The sequence below is a fragment of the Bufo gargarizans genome, chromosome 5, assembly GCF_014858855.1.
Source record: "Bufo gargarizans isolate SCDJY-AF-19 chromosome 5, ASM1485885v1, whole genome shotgun sequence".
Classification (NCBI taxonomy): Eukaryota; Metazoa; Chordata; class Amphibia; order Anura; family Bufonidae; genus Bufo; species Bufo gargarizans.
This window is the reverse complement of record NC_058084.1, coordinates 336225258-336239320: the sequence shown is the minus strand read 5'-3', so window position 1 is coordinate 336239320 and position 14063 is coordinate 336225258. Positions and strand designations below refer to the sequence as shown.

Below are 14063 nucleotides of genomic sequence, written 5' to 3'. Positions count from 1 at the left end.
ATTTTCATCACTATGAAAATTGTAGATTCACACTGAAGGCATCAAAACTATGAATTAACACATGTGGAATTATATACATAACAAAAAAGTGTGAAACAACTGAAAATATGTCATATTCTAGGTTCTTCAAAGTAGCCACCTTTTGCTTTGATTACTGCTTTGCACACTCTTGGCATTATCTTGATGAGCTTCAAGAGGTAGTCACCTGAAATGGTTTTCACTTCACAGGTGTGCCCTGTCAGGTTTAATAAGTGGGATTTCTTGCCTTAAAAATGGGGTTGGGACTAGGGCTGAAACGATTATTCAAATAACTCGATTAAATCAAGTAAAAAAATTCATCGATGCAGTTTCCCTGCATCGAGTAATCGTTTACATCACATGATCACGGAGCGGGAGTGAAATTAAGCGTCTCACTCACCGCTTCCGTGTCCTCCGGGGGCCAGAGAGGCAGGACTGAGCCGGCCGGCACAGCGGAGGGAGGAGGGGGGAGTCTCTCCCTCCCCACTCTGCACGGCTGCCGCTGAACACCAATGAGGACAGAGTAGGAGGAGGAGGGGAGGGACTGTGGCCACTGCGCCACCAATGAATGTGCCGGCCATATCCTACAGGGTCCCCCTACTCCCCCCCATCATTGGTGGCAGTTTGCAGTTCCGATCGGAGCCCCAGCAGTGTAATGCTGGGGCTCCGATCGGTTACCATGGCAGCCAGGAGTCACGCTACTGAAGCCCTGGCTGCCATGGTATGTTAGTGAGCAGTGAGCAGAGAGCAGCGCATTATACTCACGTGCGCTGTGGCCGCCGGTCGCTCCTTCTTCTGTCTGTGCGGCGGATTGCTAATGCTTACAGCATTAGCAATGCGCCGCACAGACCTATGAGAAGAAGGAGCGACCGGCGGCCACAGCGCACGTGAGTATAAAGCGCTGCTCTCTGCTCACTAACATACCATGGCAGCCAGGACTTCAGTAGCGTGACTCCTGGCTGCCATGGTAACCGATCGGAGCCCCAGCATGGGGCTCCGATCGGAACTGCAAACTGCCACCAATGATGAGGGGGACCCTGTGGCCACTGCCACCAATGATTAATACTGGGGAGGGGGGGGGGGGTTGCGTTACCAGAGGGGGCAGGCAGATCAGAGGCTGGGGGGAGGAAGATGGAGAGAGAGTGGTTAATGGAGGCTGCAGGCACCACCTTGGCATGTATAAAGTTATTGGTTTAGAGAGGGGTTAATGAAGGCACCTCCAAGGTGCTTTCATTAACCTCTTCAAACCAATAACTTTATACATGCCCATTGGGTTTGGAGGGGTTAATGGAAGCACCTTGGCATTAGGCATGTATAAAGTTATTAACCCCTTCAAACCAATAACTTTATACATGCCTAATGCCAAGGTGCTTCCATTAACCTCTCCAAACCAATAACTTTATACATACCTAATGCCAAGGTGTTTCCATTAACCCCTTCAAACCAATAACTTTATACATGCCTAATTACGTACGTTATTTTAAGTAGCTTTTTCTTATTAGATTACTCGATGAATCGAGAAATATAATCGATAGAATACTCGATTACAAAAATATTCGTTTACTGCAGCCCTAGTTGGGACCATCAGTTGCATTGTGGAGAAGTCAGGTGGATACACAGCTGATAGTCCTACTGAATAGACTATTAGAATTTGTATTATGGCAAGAAAAAAGCAGCTAAGTTAAGTAAAACAAGTGGCCATCATTACTTTAAGAAATTAAGGTCAGTCAGTCCGAAAAATTGGGAAAACTTTGAAAGTGTCCCTAAGTGCAGTCACAAAAACCATCAAGCGCTACATAGAAACTGGCTCACATGCGGACCGCCCCAGGAAAGGAAGACCAAGAGTCACCTCTGCTGCAGAGGATAAGTTCATCCGAGTCACCAGCCTCAGAAATCGCAGGTTAACAGCAGCTCAGATTAGAGACCAGGTCAATGCCACACAGAGTTCTAGCAGCAGACACCTCTCTAGAACAACTGTTAAGAGGAGACTGTGTGAATCAGGCCTTCATGGTAGAATATCTGCTAGGAAACCACTGCTAAGGACAGGCAACAAGCAGAAGAGACTTGTTTGGGCTAAAGAACACAAGGAATGGACATTAGACCAGTGGAAATCTGTGCTTTGGTCTGATGAGTCCAAATTTGAGATCTTTGGTTCCAACCACCGTGTCTTTGTGCGACGCAGAAAAGGTGAACGGATGGACTCTACATGCCTGGTTCCCACCGTGAAGCATGGAGGAGGTGGTGTGGGGGTGCTTTGCTGGTGACACTGTTGGGGATTTATTCAAAATTGAAGGCATACTGAACCAGCATGGCTACCACAGCATCTTGCAGTGGCATGCTATTCCATCCGGTTTGTGTTTAGTTGGACCATCATTTATTTTTCAACAGGACAATGACCCCAAACACACCTCCAGGCTGTGTAAGGGCTATTTGACCATGAAGGAGAGTGATGGGGTGCTGCGCCAGATGACCTGGCCTCCACAGTCACCGGACCTGAACCCAATCGAGATGGTTTGGGGTGAGCTGGACCGCAGAGTGAAGGCAAAAGGGCCAACAAGTGCTAAGCATCTCTGGGAACTCCTTCAAGACTGTTGGAAGACCATTTCAAGTGACTACCTCTTGAAGCTCATCAAGAGAATGCCAAGAGTGTGCAAAGCAGTAATCAAAGCAAAAGGTGGCTACTTTGAAGAACCTAGAATATGACATATTTTCCATTTTTCACACTTTTTTGTTATGTATATAATTCCACATGTGTTAATTCATAGTTTTGATGCCTTCAGTGTGAATCTACAATTTTCATAGTTGTGAAAATAAAGAAAACTCTTTGGATGAGAAGGTGTGTCCAAACTTTTGGTCTGTACTGTGTATATGTGTATGTATATGTGTGTATGTATATGTGTGTGTGTGTATATATATATATATATATATATATATATATAATTTGCATCCAGTCATATAATTACTGCTCTTTAATTGCTGGAGTCTTATGCACTTCAGCATTTGTGATAAGACATGTACCTGCTTTGTAAAGATTAATATAAGACAAGACTATATTACAAATATTGGGATGATGCCATCTTTCAGGCTGCAGTTGTAAGACCGGATGAAAAGTTACTCCAGTGACCTTTCTGGGTAGTGCGTTAGCTACAAACTGTAGCTTTCTTTCTTTATCAGACTTCTTCTCCCGTTGCCTTATGCACTGGTCACTCACTATCAGTTCACTAGTGAAATCTATCTTTAGAGAGGCATAGATGAGATGGATTATCTATTCACTGAGATATCAGGTTACAGTTGCTGCCTATAGAAGTCTATGGAGAGGTGAGCAGCAGGAAGCAGCTGCAACTACACTCGCTTGGCTGTTTTCAGAGCTTCTGTAGAATTGAATTGAGGAAGCCGTGCATGCCCACCCACCACTTCATTCACAGTGGCACAAGTCAGGATGGGGGAGGGGTTGCAAGTCCAAGGATCTGCATCCGCAGGATATGCCATGAATGTCTGAGATGGGGGAACCCTTTTAAGCTGCCAACCTCTATCCACATGACCATATAAATGTAAAAGGAGAACCCTCCACTCAGTCAGTGTGAAGAGCCAATGCAAAAAGTGGTTTCTGGTTGGTATGATGAGAATACCCCTTTAAGACAAAAGCATTACTATAATGACCTGATATGGAAGCAGTTCACTGACCTGGCTACCAAGTACCATATATCATCTAAATCATTACTATATTGTAATTTGCAGTTAGTTACACTCAACGGTTTTAAAGTTAGGCAGTTTTCTTTTTATACATCTTGCAAGATGTCTTACACATTATTTTATTTTTTTTCTTTTCATTTTTAAGATTATTTGCATTTGGGGAGCTGGAGGTGCAACTCCAGGAAAGTTCCTTCTTGGTCTTCGAGTTGTGACATGCGACACCTCTGTGCTGGTTGCACCCAACCGAGTGTTAGTGATCCCTTCCACAAATGTAAATTTGACGGCGTAAGTACTTTCTGGTGTCTTCTATCTATTGGTGTGTTATAAATCTGATACTCGGTTGGTTTTTGTACTGAACTGAAAGGATTTGCCGTCAGCGCAGATGCTATTGGCATATTGGGTAAGAACACGATGAGCGATTGAAGTGAGGTCTTCAGATGTGCTTCTAAATGACCTGATGTTCCGTGGTGTCTCTGTGAGTAAGGGTGCAGTCACACGACCATGTACATTTTGCAGTCTGCAAATTGTGGATCCGCAAAATACAGATGCTGTCCATGTGTTACGCACCTTTCGTGGACCCCATAAAAAAAATAAAAAAAAGGCCATTCTTGTCTGCAGCACGAATAGAACATACTCGGTCATTTGCGGCATGGCTGCACGGCTGTGGACATCCGTGTGCTGTCTGCATGTTTTGTAATGGATACCCATGCAATCCGCAAAAAATGGGGAGCGGACGAGGACCGAAAATATCGTCATGTTATCGGACCTTAAAGATACTTTTTCAGGGACCGATATATAGGGCAAAAATTGTCCACAGTGTGGGCAAAGATTGTTTCCACAGTGTGCGAATGAGATATTTAAAAGTCGCATTCACTTTGCTGGCACTTGGAAATGCTGCAGATGGGAAATCCACAACGTTGACAAAGCCTTAGTGTCATTGTAAGTTAAAATACAGTCAGGTCCATAAATATTGGGACATCGACACAGTTCTAACATTTTTGGCTCTATACACCACCACAATGGATTTGAAATGAAACAAATAAGATGTGCTTTAACTGCAGACTGTCAGCTTTAATTTGAGGGTATTTACATCCAAATCAGGTGAACGGTGTAGGAATTACAACAGTTTGCATATGTGCCTCCCACTTGTTATGGGACCAAATGTAATGGGACAGTTGGCTTCTCAGCTGTTCCATGGCCAGGTGTGTTATTCCCTTAATTATCCCAATTACAATGAGCAGATAAAAGGTCCAGAGTTAATTACATGTGTGCTATTTGCATTTGGAATCTGTTGCTATCAACTCTCAAGATGAGATCCAAAGAGCTGTCACTATCAGTGAAGCAAGCCATCATTAGGCTGAAAAAACACAGCAACCCATCCGAGAGATAGCAAAAACATTAGGCGTGGCCAAAACAACTGTTTGGAACATTATTAAAGGGCCTCTGTCACCCCACTAAACTCCTTTTTTTTTTTTTTTTTTTTTTTTTTTTTGGGGTACTTATAATCCCTATCCTTTGATATTGTTATACATTATGTTATCAATCATTTTCGTTCTGTTGATATGTTAAAAAACGTACTTTTAAAGGGTTTCTACCACCTGATTTTGACCTAATTAGCTCTCAGACACTAGCGATCTGCTAGTGTCTGCTCTACCTAACAATGCTATTTTCAGACCTTTGTGTGGATCTGTTTCACTAAAAAACTAACTTTTATTGATATGCTAATGAGCCTCTAGGTGCTATGGGGGCGTCTTTTCAGCACCTAGAGGCTTCGTCTACTCACCCGGTATTCTGCCCCGCTCGTCCATCAAGCCCGCCCATCTCCTCTAGAATGCCATCCTCCATCTCAGCCAGCGGACGAATTCTCGCGCCTGCGCCGTGTGAGTCTGTATTCGGCGCAGGCGTAGTGACTGTCTGAACGCTCCCTGCGCCGGCATCTCCACTGCGCCATCTGTTCCTCGGAGCACTCTGACGTAATCGGCGCAGGTGCAGTGGAGATGTCTGTGCAGGGAGCGGTTAGACATTCACTGCGCTGAATACAGACGCGCACGGCGCAGGCGCGAGAATTCGTCCGCTGGCTGAGATGGAGGATGGCATTCTAGAGGAGATGGGTGGGCTTGACGGACGAGCGGGGCGGAATACCGGGTGAGTAGACGGAGCCTCTAGGTGCTGAAAAGATGCCCCCATAGCACCTAGAGTCTCATTAGCATATCAATAAAAGTTCGTTTTTTAGTGAAACGGATCCACACAAAGGTCTGAAAATAGCATTGTTAGGTAGATCAGACACTAGCAGATCGCTAGTGTCTGAGAGCTAATTAGGTCAAAATCAGGTGGTAGAAACCCTATAAGATATGCTAATTACCTGTCTACCTGCTGGTAGCAGCCGCAAAAAACCGCCCCCCTCCTCCTGTTGATTGACAGGGCCAGCCGCGCTCTCCTCCTCCGGCTGGCCCTGTCAGCATTTCAAAAATCGCGCGCCTGTATTGATTCGGCGCAGGCGCTCTGAGAGAAGGCGGCTCGCCTCCTCGGCACTCCTTCAGTGCGCCTGCGCCGATGACGTCTTCTCTTTCGGTGACGTCATCGGCGCAGGTGCACTGAGGGAGTGCTGAGGAGGCGAGCTTTCTTCTCAGAGCGCCTGCGCCAAATCAATACAGGCACGCGATTTTTGAAATGCTGACAGGGCCAGCCGGAGGAGGAGATTGCGGCTGGCCCTGTCAATCAACAGGAGGAGGGGGCGTTTTTTTGCGGCTGCTACCAGCAAGTAGACGCCCATACGAACGCATCGGTGAGCTCAGCAACACCTAAAGACCCGGAAGACCACGGAAAACAACTGTGGTGGATTTCCCTGGTGAAGAAAACACCCGTCACAGCAGTTGGCCAGATCAAGACCACTCTCCAGGAGGTAGGTGTATGTGTTTAAAAGTCAACAATCAAGAGAAGACTTCACCAGAGTGAATACAGAGAGTTCACCACAAACCATTGGTGAGCCTCAAAAACAGGAAGGCCAGATTAGAGTTTGCCAAACGACATCTAAAAAGCCTTCACGGTTCTGGAACAACATCCTATAAACAGATGAGACCAAGATCAACTTGTACCAGAGTGATGGGAAGAGAAGAGTATGGAGAAGGAAAAGAACTGTTCATGATCCTAAGCATACCACCTCATCAGTGAAGCATGGTGGTGGTAGTGTCATGGCGTGGGCATGTATGGCTGCCAATGGAACTGGTTCTCTTGTATTTATTGATGATGTGACTGCTGACAAAAGAAGCAGGATGAATTCTGAAGTGTTTCGGGCAATATTATCTGCTCATATTCAGCCAAATGCTTCAGAACTCACTGGACGGCGCTTCACAGTGCAGATGGACAATGACCCAAAGCATACTGCAAAAGCAACCAAAGTGTTTTTAAGGGAAAGAAGTGGAATGTTATGGAATGGCCAAGTCAATCACCTGACCTGAATCCGATTGAGCATGCATTTCACTTGCTGAAGACAAAACTGAAGGGAAAATGCCCCAAGAATCAGCAGGAACTGAAGACAGTTGCAGTAGAGGCCTGGCAGAGCATCACCAGGGATGAAACCCAGCGTCTGGTGATGTCTATGCGTTCCAGACTTCAGGATTTGCAACCAAGTATTAAAAAGTGAAAGTTTAATTTATGATTATTATTCTGTCCCATTACTTTTGGTTCCTTAACTAGTGGGAGGCACATTTGAAATCCATTGTGGTGGTGTATAGAGCTAAAATTGTTAGAATTATGTCGATGTCCCAATATTTATGGACCTGACTGTAACTAGAACGAGTAGAGAGCAATCCTCACATAACACTCTCTCTCTTCACTGCAGGACACTGAATCCAGAAGGGTCTATCTCTCTTCCTGTTCTGCAGCAAGGAGAGAGAGCGCTATGTGAGGGTTCGAGCAATCGGTGGGGGGGTCTCAGGACTCAAGCCCCTCCGATCAAAACCTTTTATGTCATTATGACAGTTTTGATTTGTACATCGTGTTGTGCAGTTTGCTTTTGTTTGCAGTGTTTTCATTGATGTTTTAACAATTTTTTTTTCCATAAATGCTGCATCCAGCTGTTACTTTGAAGAGTAACTAAACTTTTAAACACATTTTTGTGAACATGTCCCTAATGCCCTAATAACAGTTTTTGTAATATACTTTTTAATGTGTACGGAGTTGACAGTTTATCAATTGGGTCGCAGCTAGGGTTGGGCGATATCAAAAATATTCAAACGATAACGATATTAAGAAATTTATTGCGATAAATACCCATTTATACTGTATGGGGGCACCCACAAGGAGACGTTCTACCGTATGGGGGCACCCACAAGGAGACGTTCTACCGTATGGGGGCAGCCACAAGGAGACGTTCTACCGTATGGGGGCACCCACAAGGAGACGTTCTACCGTATGGGGGCAGCCACATGGAGACGTTCTACCGTATGGGGGCAGCCACAAGGAGACGTTCTACCGTATGGGGGCAGCCACAAGGAGACGTTCTACCGTATGGGGGCAGCCACAAGGAGACGTTCTACCGTATGGGGGCAGCCACAAGGAGACGTTCTACCGTATGGGGGCAGCCACAAGGAGACATACTGTATGAACAAGTTTTGACCCCCCCCCCCTCAGTATAGTAATGTCATGTTGCTCATGTATGGAGGACTTAATATTCCCGAATGCCTGCTATTATAGATCAATGTGCAGACTGCAGCTTGCAGGCAGGAAGGATGGACCAGGCCACAGGGCTGCAGAAGACAGACAGACATAGCACCTTTTATGTATGACACCCGGGCCGGTTCTATTCTATGTTTAAGGTCTCTCTCACTCTTCCCATGCCAAACTCTGTATGGGAGTTGGAGAGACTTTTCCCCCCCGGCTGTTGTGCTCGCCTCTGCTGTTATCCGATTCCGACGTCGGTGGGCGGAGACATGAATATGTGGAGCTAGGAAGAGCCGGGGCAGCTGCTGCGGGCAGTAATGTGGTTGTGAGTACCGTTATGCAGGATGCAGGGACGGGCGGACACAGATTTAGAAGCTGTCAGCGCACATGTGACTGCTCCTATGACGTCACAAAATACTGCGGTTATTAGGAAACAGCGATATCGCCATATCACTGTTTCTTAATAATGCAGTATATCGCTGACACCGGTTTACAGCTCAACCCTCGCAGTGAATACGGGCAGGAGCGCACATTGCTGCTCCTGCCCTTGCTCCCCAGAGGTTTACTAAATGCTGCCATAGCACATGGGTACCCTGTCAGCTCTTGGCTTAGGCTACTTTCACACTAGCGTTTTTATAGGAACCAGCAGGGTTCAGCAAAAACGCTTCCGTTACTTATAATACAACCATCTGCATCCGTTATGAACGGATCTGGTTGTATTATCTTTAACATGGCCAAGACGGCTCCATCATGAACTCCACTGAAAGTCAATGGGGGGACGGATACGTTTTCTATTGTGTCAGAGAAAATGCATCTGTCCCCATTGACTTGCATTGTGGCTCATGATGGATCCGTCTTGCTCCGCATCCCATGATGGAAAGAAAACCGCAGCATGCTGAAAGTAGCCTTAGCGAAACAGGCACAGGCAGGAGCCTGCTCCGCTCAGCTATTCCTGCCACAGCACATGGTTATTAAAAAATACAAAATACATTAATAAAGTATATTACAAAAACTGCTAATAGGGCATTAGGGACATGTTCACAAAAATGTATTCAAAAGTTTAGTTACTCTTTAACGTTTATAGCAAACAATTTTTAGACAGTATAAACGCTGTTTTTGTGTTAACTTTGGGATTTTAAATCAACCCTCAGGTTTAAAAAAAATTCACATTAACTGGGGAAGAAATACAAGATTTACCTGGTGCCCTCCTTTTCATCTTTTCCGCTGCAGATTGGCAAATTCTCAGGCTTCTCTTCTGCCATCCAAGATGGCTGTGCTGCTTCTCAGACTTTCTGATGCACATTGTTCATTTGGTAGTCCAACACCTCCTACTCATCCCGCCCTGCTCTTGGATTGGCCAGTGCTGTTCATGTGAGCAGTGCTGGCCAATCCAAGAGCAGCAGGAAGTGTCTTGGACTACCAAAAGCGCAGTGTTCATCAGGCAGTCTGAGAAGCAATCTTGAATGACAGAAGAGGAGCCTGGAAAACTGCGGATCTGCAGCTAAAAAGATGAAAAGTTCACCAGGTAATTGTTCTGTTTGTTCCCCAGTTAATGTTGTTTTTTTTTTTTTTCTTGAACCAAAGAAAAAATTATATTTCCATTAGAATAATGGAGGAGTTTCTTATCTGGAAGGGGCATGATTGTTGCCTAGACACATGCACTAGGCAGGCGTATGTCTGACCACATACAGTTGCAAGAAAAAGTATGTGAACCCTTTGGAATGATATGGATTTCTGCACAAATTGGTCACAAAATGTGATCTGATCTTCATCTAAGTCACAACAATAGACAGACAATCACAGTCTGCTTAAACTAATAACACATAAAGAATTACATGTTACCATGTTTTTATTGAACACACCATGTAAACATTCACAATGCAGGTGGAAAAAGTATGTGAACCCTTGGATTGAATAACTGGTTGAACCTCCTTTGGCAGCAATAACTTCAACCAAATGTTTCCTGTAGTTGATGATCAGACATGCACAACGGTCAGGAGTAATTCTTGACCATTCCTCTTTACAGTTGGGATGTCTGGTGTGAATCGCTTTCTTGAGGTCATGCCACAGCATCTCAATCGGGTTGAGGTCAGGACTCTGACTGGGCCACTCCAGAAGGCGTATTTTCTTTTGTTTAAGCCATTCTGTTTTTGATTTACTTATATGCTTTGGGTCGTTGTCCTGTTGCAACACCCATCTTCTGTTGAGCTTTAGCTGGTGGACAGATGGCCTTAAGTTCTCCTGCAAAATGTCTTGATAAACTTGGGAATTCATTTTTCCTTCCATGATAGCAATCCGTCCAGGCCCTGACGCAACAAAGCAGCCCCAAACCATGATGCCCCCACCACCATACTTCACAGTTGGGATGAGGTTTTGATGTTGGTGTGCTGTGCCTCTTTTTCTCCACACAGAGTGTTGTGTGTTTCTTCCAAACAACTCAACTTTAGTTTCATCTGTCCACAGAATATTTTGCCAGTACTGCTGTGGAACATACAGGTGCTCTTGTTCAAACTGTAAACGTGCAGCAATGTTTTTTTTGGACAGCAGTGGCTTCCTCTGTGGTATCCTCCCATGCAATCCATTCTTGTTTAGTGTTTTACGTATTGTAGATTTGCTAACAGGGATGTTAGCAAATGCCAGAGACTTTTGTAAGTCTTTGGCTGACACTCTAGGATTCTTCTTCACCTCATTGAGCAGTCTGTGCTGTGCACTTGCAGTCATCTTTACAGGACGGCCACTCCTAGGGAGAGTAGCAGCAGTGCTGAACTTTCTCCATTTATAGACAATTTGTCTTACCGTGGACTGATGAACAGCAAGGCTTTTGGAGATAGTTTTATAACCCTTTCCAGCTTTATGCAAGTCAACAATTCTTAATCATAGGTCTTCTGGGAGCTCTTTTGTGCGAGGCATCATTCACATCAGGCAATGCTTCTTGTGAAAAGCAAACCCAGAACTGGTGTGTGTTTTTTATAGGGCAGGGCAGCTGTAACCAACACCTCCAATCTCATCTCATTGATTGGACTACAGTTGGCTGACACCTCACTCCAATTAGCTTTTGGAGATGTCATTAGTTTAGGGGTTCACATACTTTTTTCACTAACACTGTGAATGTTTACATGGTGTGACTGTGTTCAATAAAAACAGGGTAACGTTTCATTATTTGTGTGTCATTAGTTTAAGCAGACTGTGATTGTTTATTGTTGTGACTTAGATGAAGATCAGATCACATTTCATGACCAATTTGTGCAGAAATCTATATCATTCCAAAGGGTTCACATACTTTTTTCTTGCAACTGTATATATATATACACCGATACGGTTGCTTCTTTTTACTTGTATACAGTGTTGATCTTTTTGTGCATGTATATTAGGTAATTATAGGGATGGCTCTGTAGTGAGTAGGCTGTGAAATTTGGGGGGTTTGCTTGTGTCCGTATACTTTTCTTCAGTAGATACTTGTTTTGCTGCTGGCTCTAATGCTGATACCATTTTTAATTTTCTTTCTGATGTTTTCCCTAGGTCGACGGTGCGAGCCGTGATCAAGAACTTCTCCATAGCGTTCTTCTTCCCTGCGTTCATCACATTGCTCTTCTTTCAGCATAACCGAACAGCCTACGACATTGTAGCAGGCACCATCGTTGTAAGACGGAACATGAGATGATGCAAACGTATGAAAACGTGTGTTGAGTACACTATGTGCGGTTGGATCATTTACTGCTCGATTCCTCTGAGAGGCTATTTATTGTCAAGGGCTTTTCTAAATCTTTGCTAACAGCAAGAGGTGTTATTGATTGGTCACACAAGGTAATCTTCATACAACTACTTGAAGAATGATCTTCTCATTGTCACCAATCTCTTCAGATGATCAGTATTGTGAAGTGGGGAAAAAATACTCTGAACTACGTGACCCATCTAATGCTTTCTCATGAAGGACCTTCTCATGGTTTTTACAGAGAGCACGTAGTATGGAGTGAGAAATCCTGCACACTCTAACTTTTGTAAAAAAAATAATAATAATAATAATAATTAAAAACCTTTGAGAAAAAATGCTCATATATTTAATATGTAATATCCACAACACAATGGAAATATTAAGTGTAAATAATATAATAAATAATAAAGATTATTTTTAGCACGTGTGTGTAACTAATCCACAGGCAAAAGCAGCATTTTCCAGGCTGGTTTCCTTAAAGGGCCTCTGTCAGAGTTGTCCCTATGACACTGGCTGACCTGTTACATGTGCGCTTGGCAGCTGAAGACATCTGTATTGGTCCCATGTTCATATGTGCCAGCATTGCTGAGAAAAATTATGTTTTACTATATGCAACCTAGCCTCTAGGAGCAACGGGGGCGTTGTCATTACACCTGGAGTCTCTGTTCCCCCCTGCCACTGCCGCACCCCCTGCACTTTGATCGACAGGGCCAGGCAAGCATGATGACATTTATGCTGCCTGGCTCTGTCAATTGAAGTGCAGAGGGTGCTGCATTTTCAGAGAGAGCTGAGCCTCTAGGAGCAACGTCAACGCCCCCGTTGCTCCTAGAGGCTCATTTGCACATATTAAAACATACATTTTCTCAGTAATATGGACACATATATATACATTAAGGACCAACACAGGTGATTTTAGCTGCCAAGCTCACATGTAACAGGTCAGCCAGTTTCATAGGTGCAAGTCTGGCAGATGCCCTTTAAAGACCTGTTTGTTTTAGTGGTAGCAGAAAATCGACGCTAGAGCAGGGGTCAGCAACCTCCGGCACTCCAGCTGTTGTGAAACTACAATTCCCAGCATGCTCCGTTTTCATCTGTTATAGTTCTGAGAACAGCTTAGCAAGTGTCCATACTGAGAGTTGTAGTTTTACAATAGCTAGAGTCCTTGGAGGTCTGTGAAGGTTCTCATTTATCCAGGTCATGGTATATCTGTAAATAATAAATCAAGGCAACTGGACTTACTGTAGATTTCTTGAAAACGTTTCGCTCGTTCTTCAAACGAACAAGCTCGTTGAAAGAACGAGTGAAACGTTTCCAAGAAATCTACAGTAAGTCCAGTTGCCTTGATTTATTCTTTACAGATAGCGTGCCGGAGCTTGCTAACCCTTCTGCTAAAATATCTTTTCTTGTGACTCTCCATTCTGCTGTCCCTCTGTAATTCTTGGTGGAAACGTATGAGTAAAGTGACAACTGGGAGTTATTATTCCCCTCGTCAAAAGGCGTGCCTCTACAATCTGACACTGTACAGTGATGGGACTGGTCGAGAGTCTGGTATTACACAGGGAGATGCTCAGTAAGAATACATCCGTGACCACGGCTCTCAAATTCTCGTGCAATAATTCAGATGATCGTGTTAGTATTTCCAGCAATCAGGCATGGAGGCTGAGACTAGTGTTTTGGTCCATCCCGGACCTTGGTCACAGCCAGACGAAACAATGTGTGGTAGGGGGAGTGCCAAATTGTCAATTTATTCATAACTTTCCAGGCGGAATAATTGAGGAACGACACAAAGCAAGATGAGGAAAGGTTTTCAGAGTGAAATAATGGGTAATGCAAGTAATTACCAAAACAGACAAGTTTAAATCATAGCATGACCTATCCCTCCCAGGTCTTTTTGACATACATTCATGGGATATATCTGGGAGAAATAGGATTTTTTTGCTTGTGTGTAAAATTAGGACATACACTACTATCGCCTACT

General features: G+C 44.3%; 1 protein-coding gene across 1 annotated transcript in view; it reads left to right on the top strand.

The window, feature by feature from the left end:
* Positions 1-12847, top strand: part of FAM8A1 (family with sequence similarity 8 member A1) — a 48595-nt gene extending 35748 nt beyond the window's left edge. The window contains exons 4-5 of the mRNA XM_044294731.1: positions 3857-3996; positions 11893-12847. Coding sequence (XP_044150666.1) covers positions 3857-3996; positions 11893-12034 — 282 coding nt within the window. The 3' untranslated portion in view covers positions 12035-12847. The remainder of the gene's footprint in view (positions 1-3856; positions 3997-11892) is intronic.
* Positions 12848-14063: the final 1216 nt, after the last annotated feature.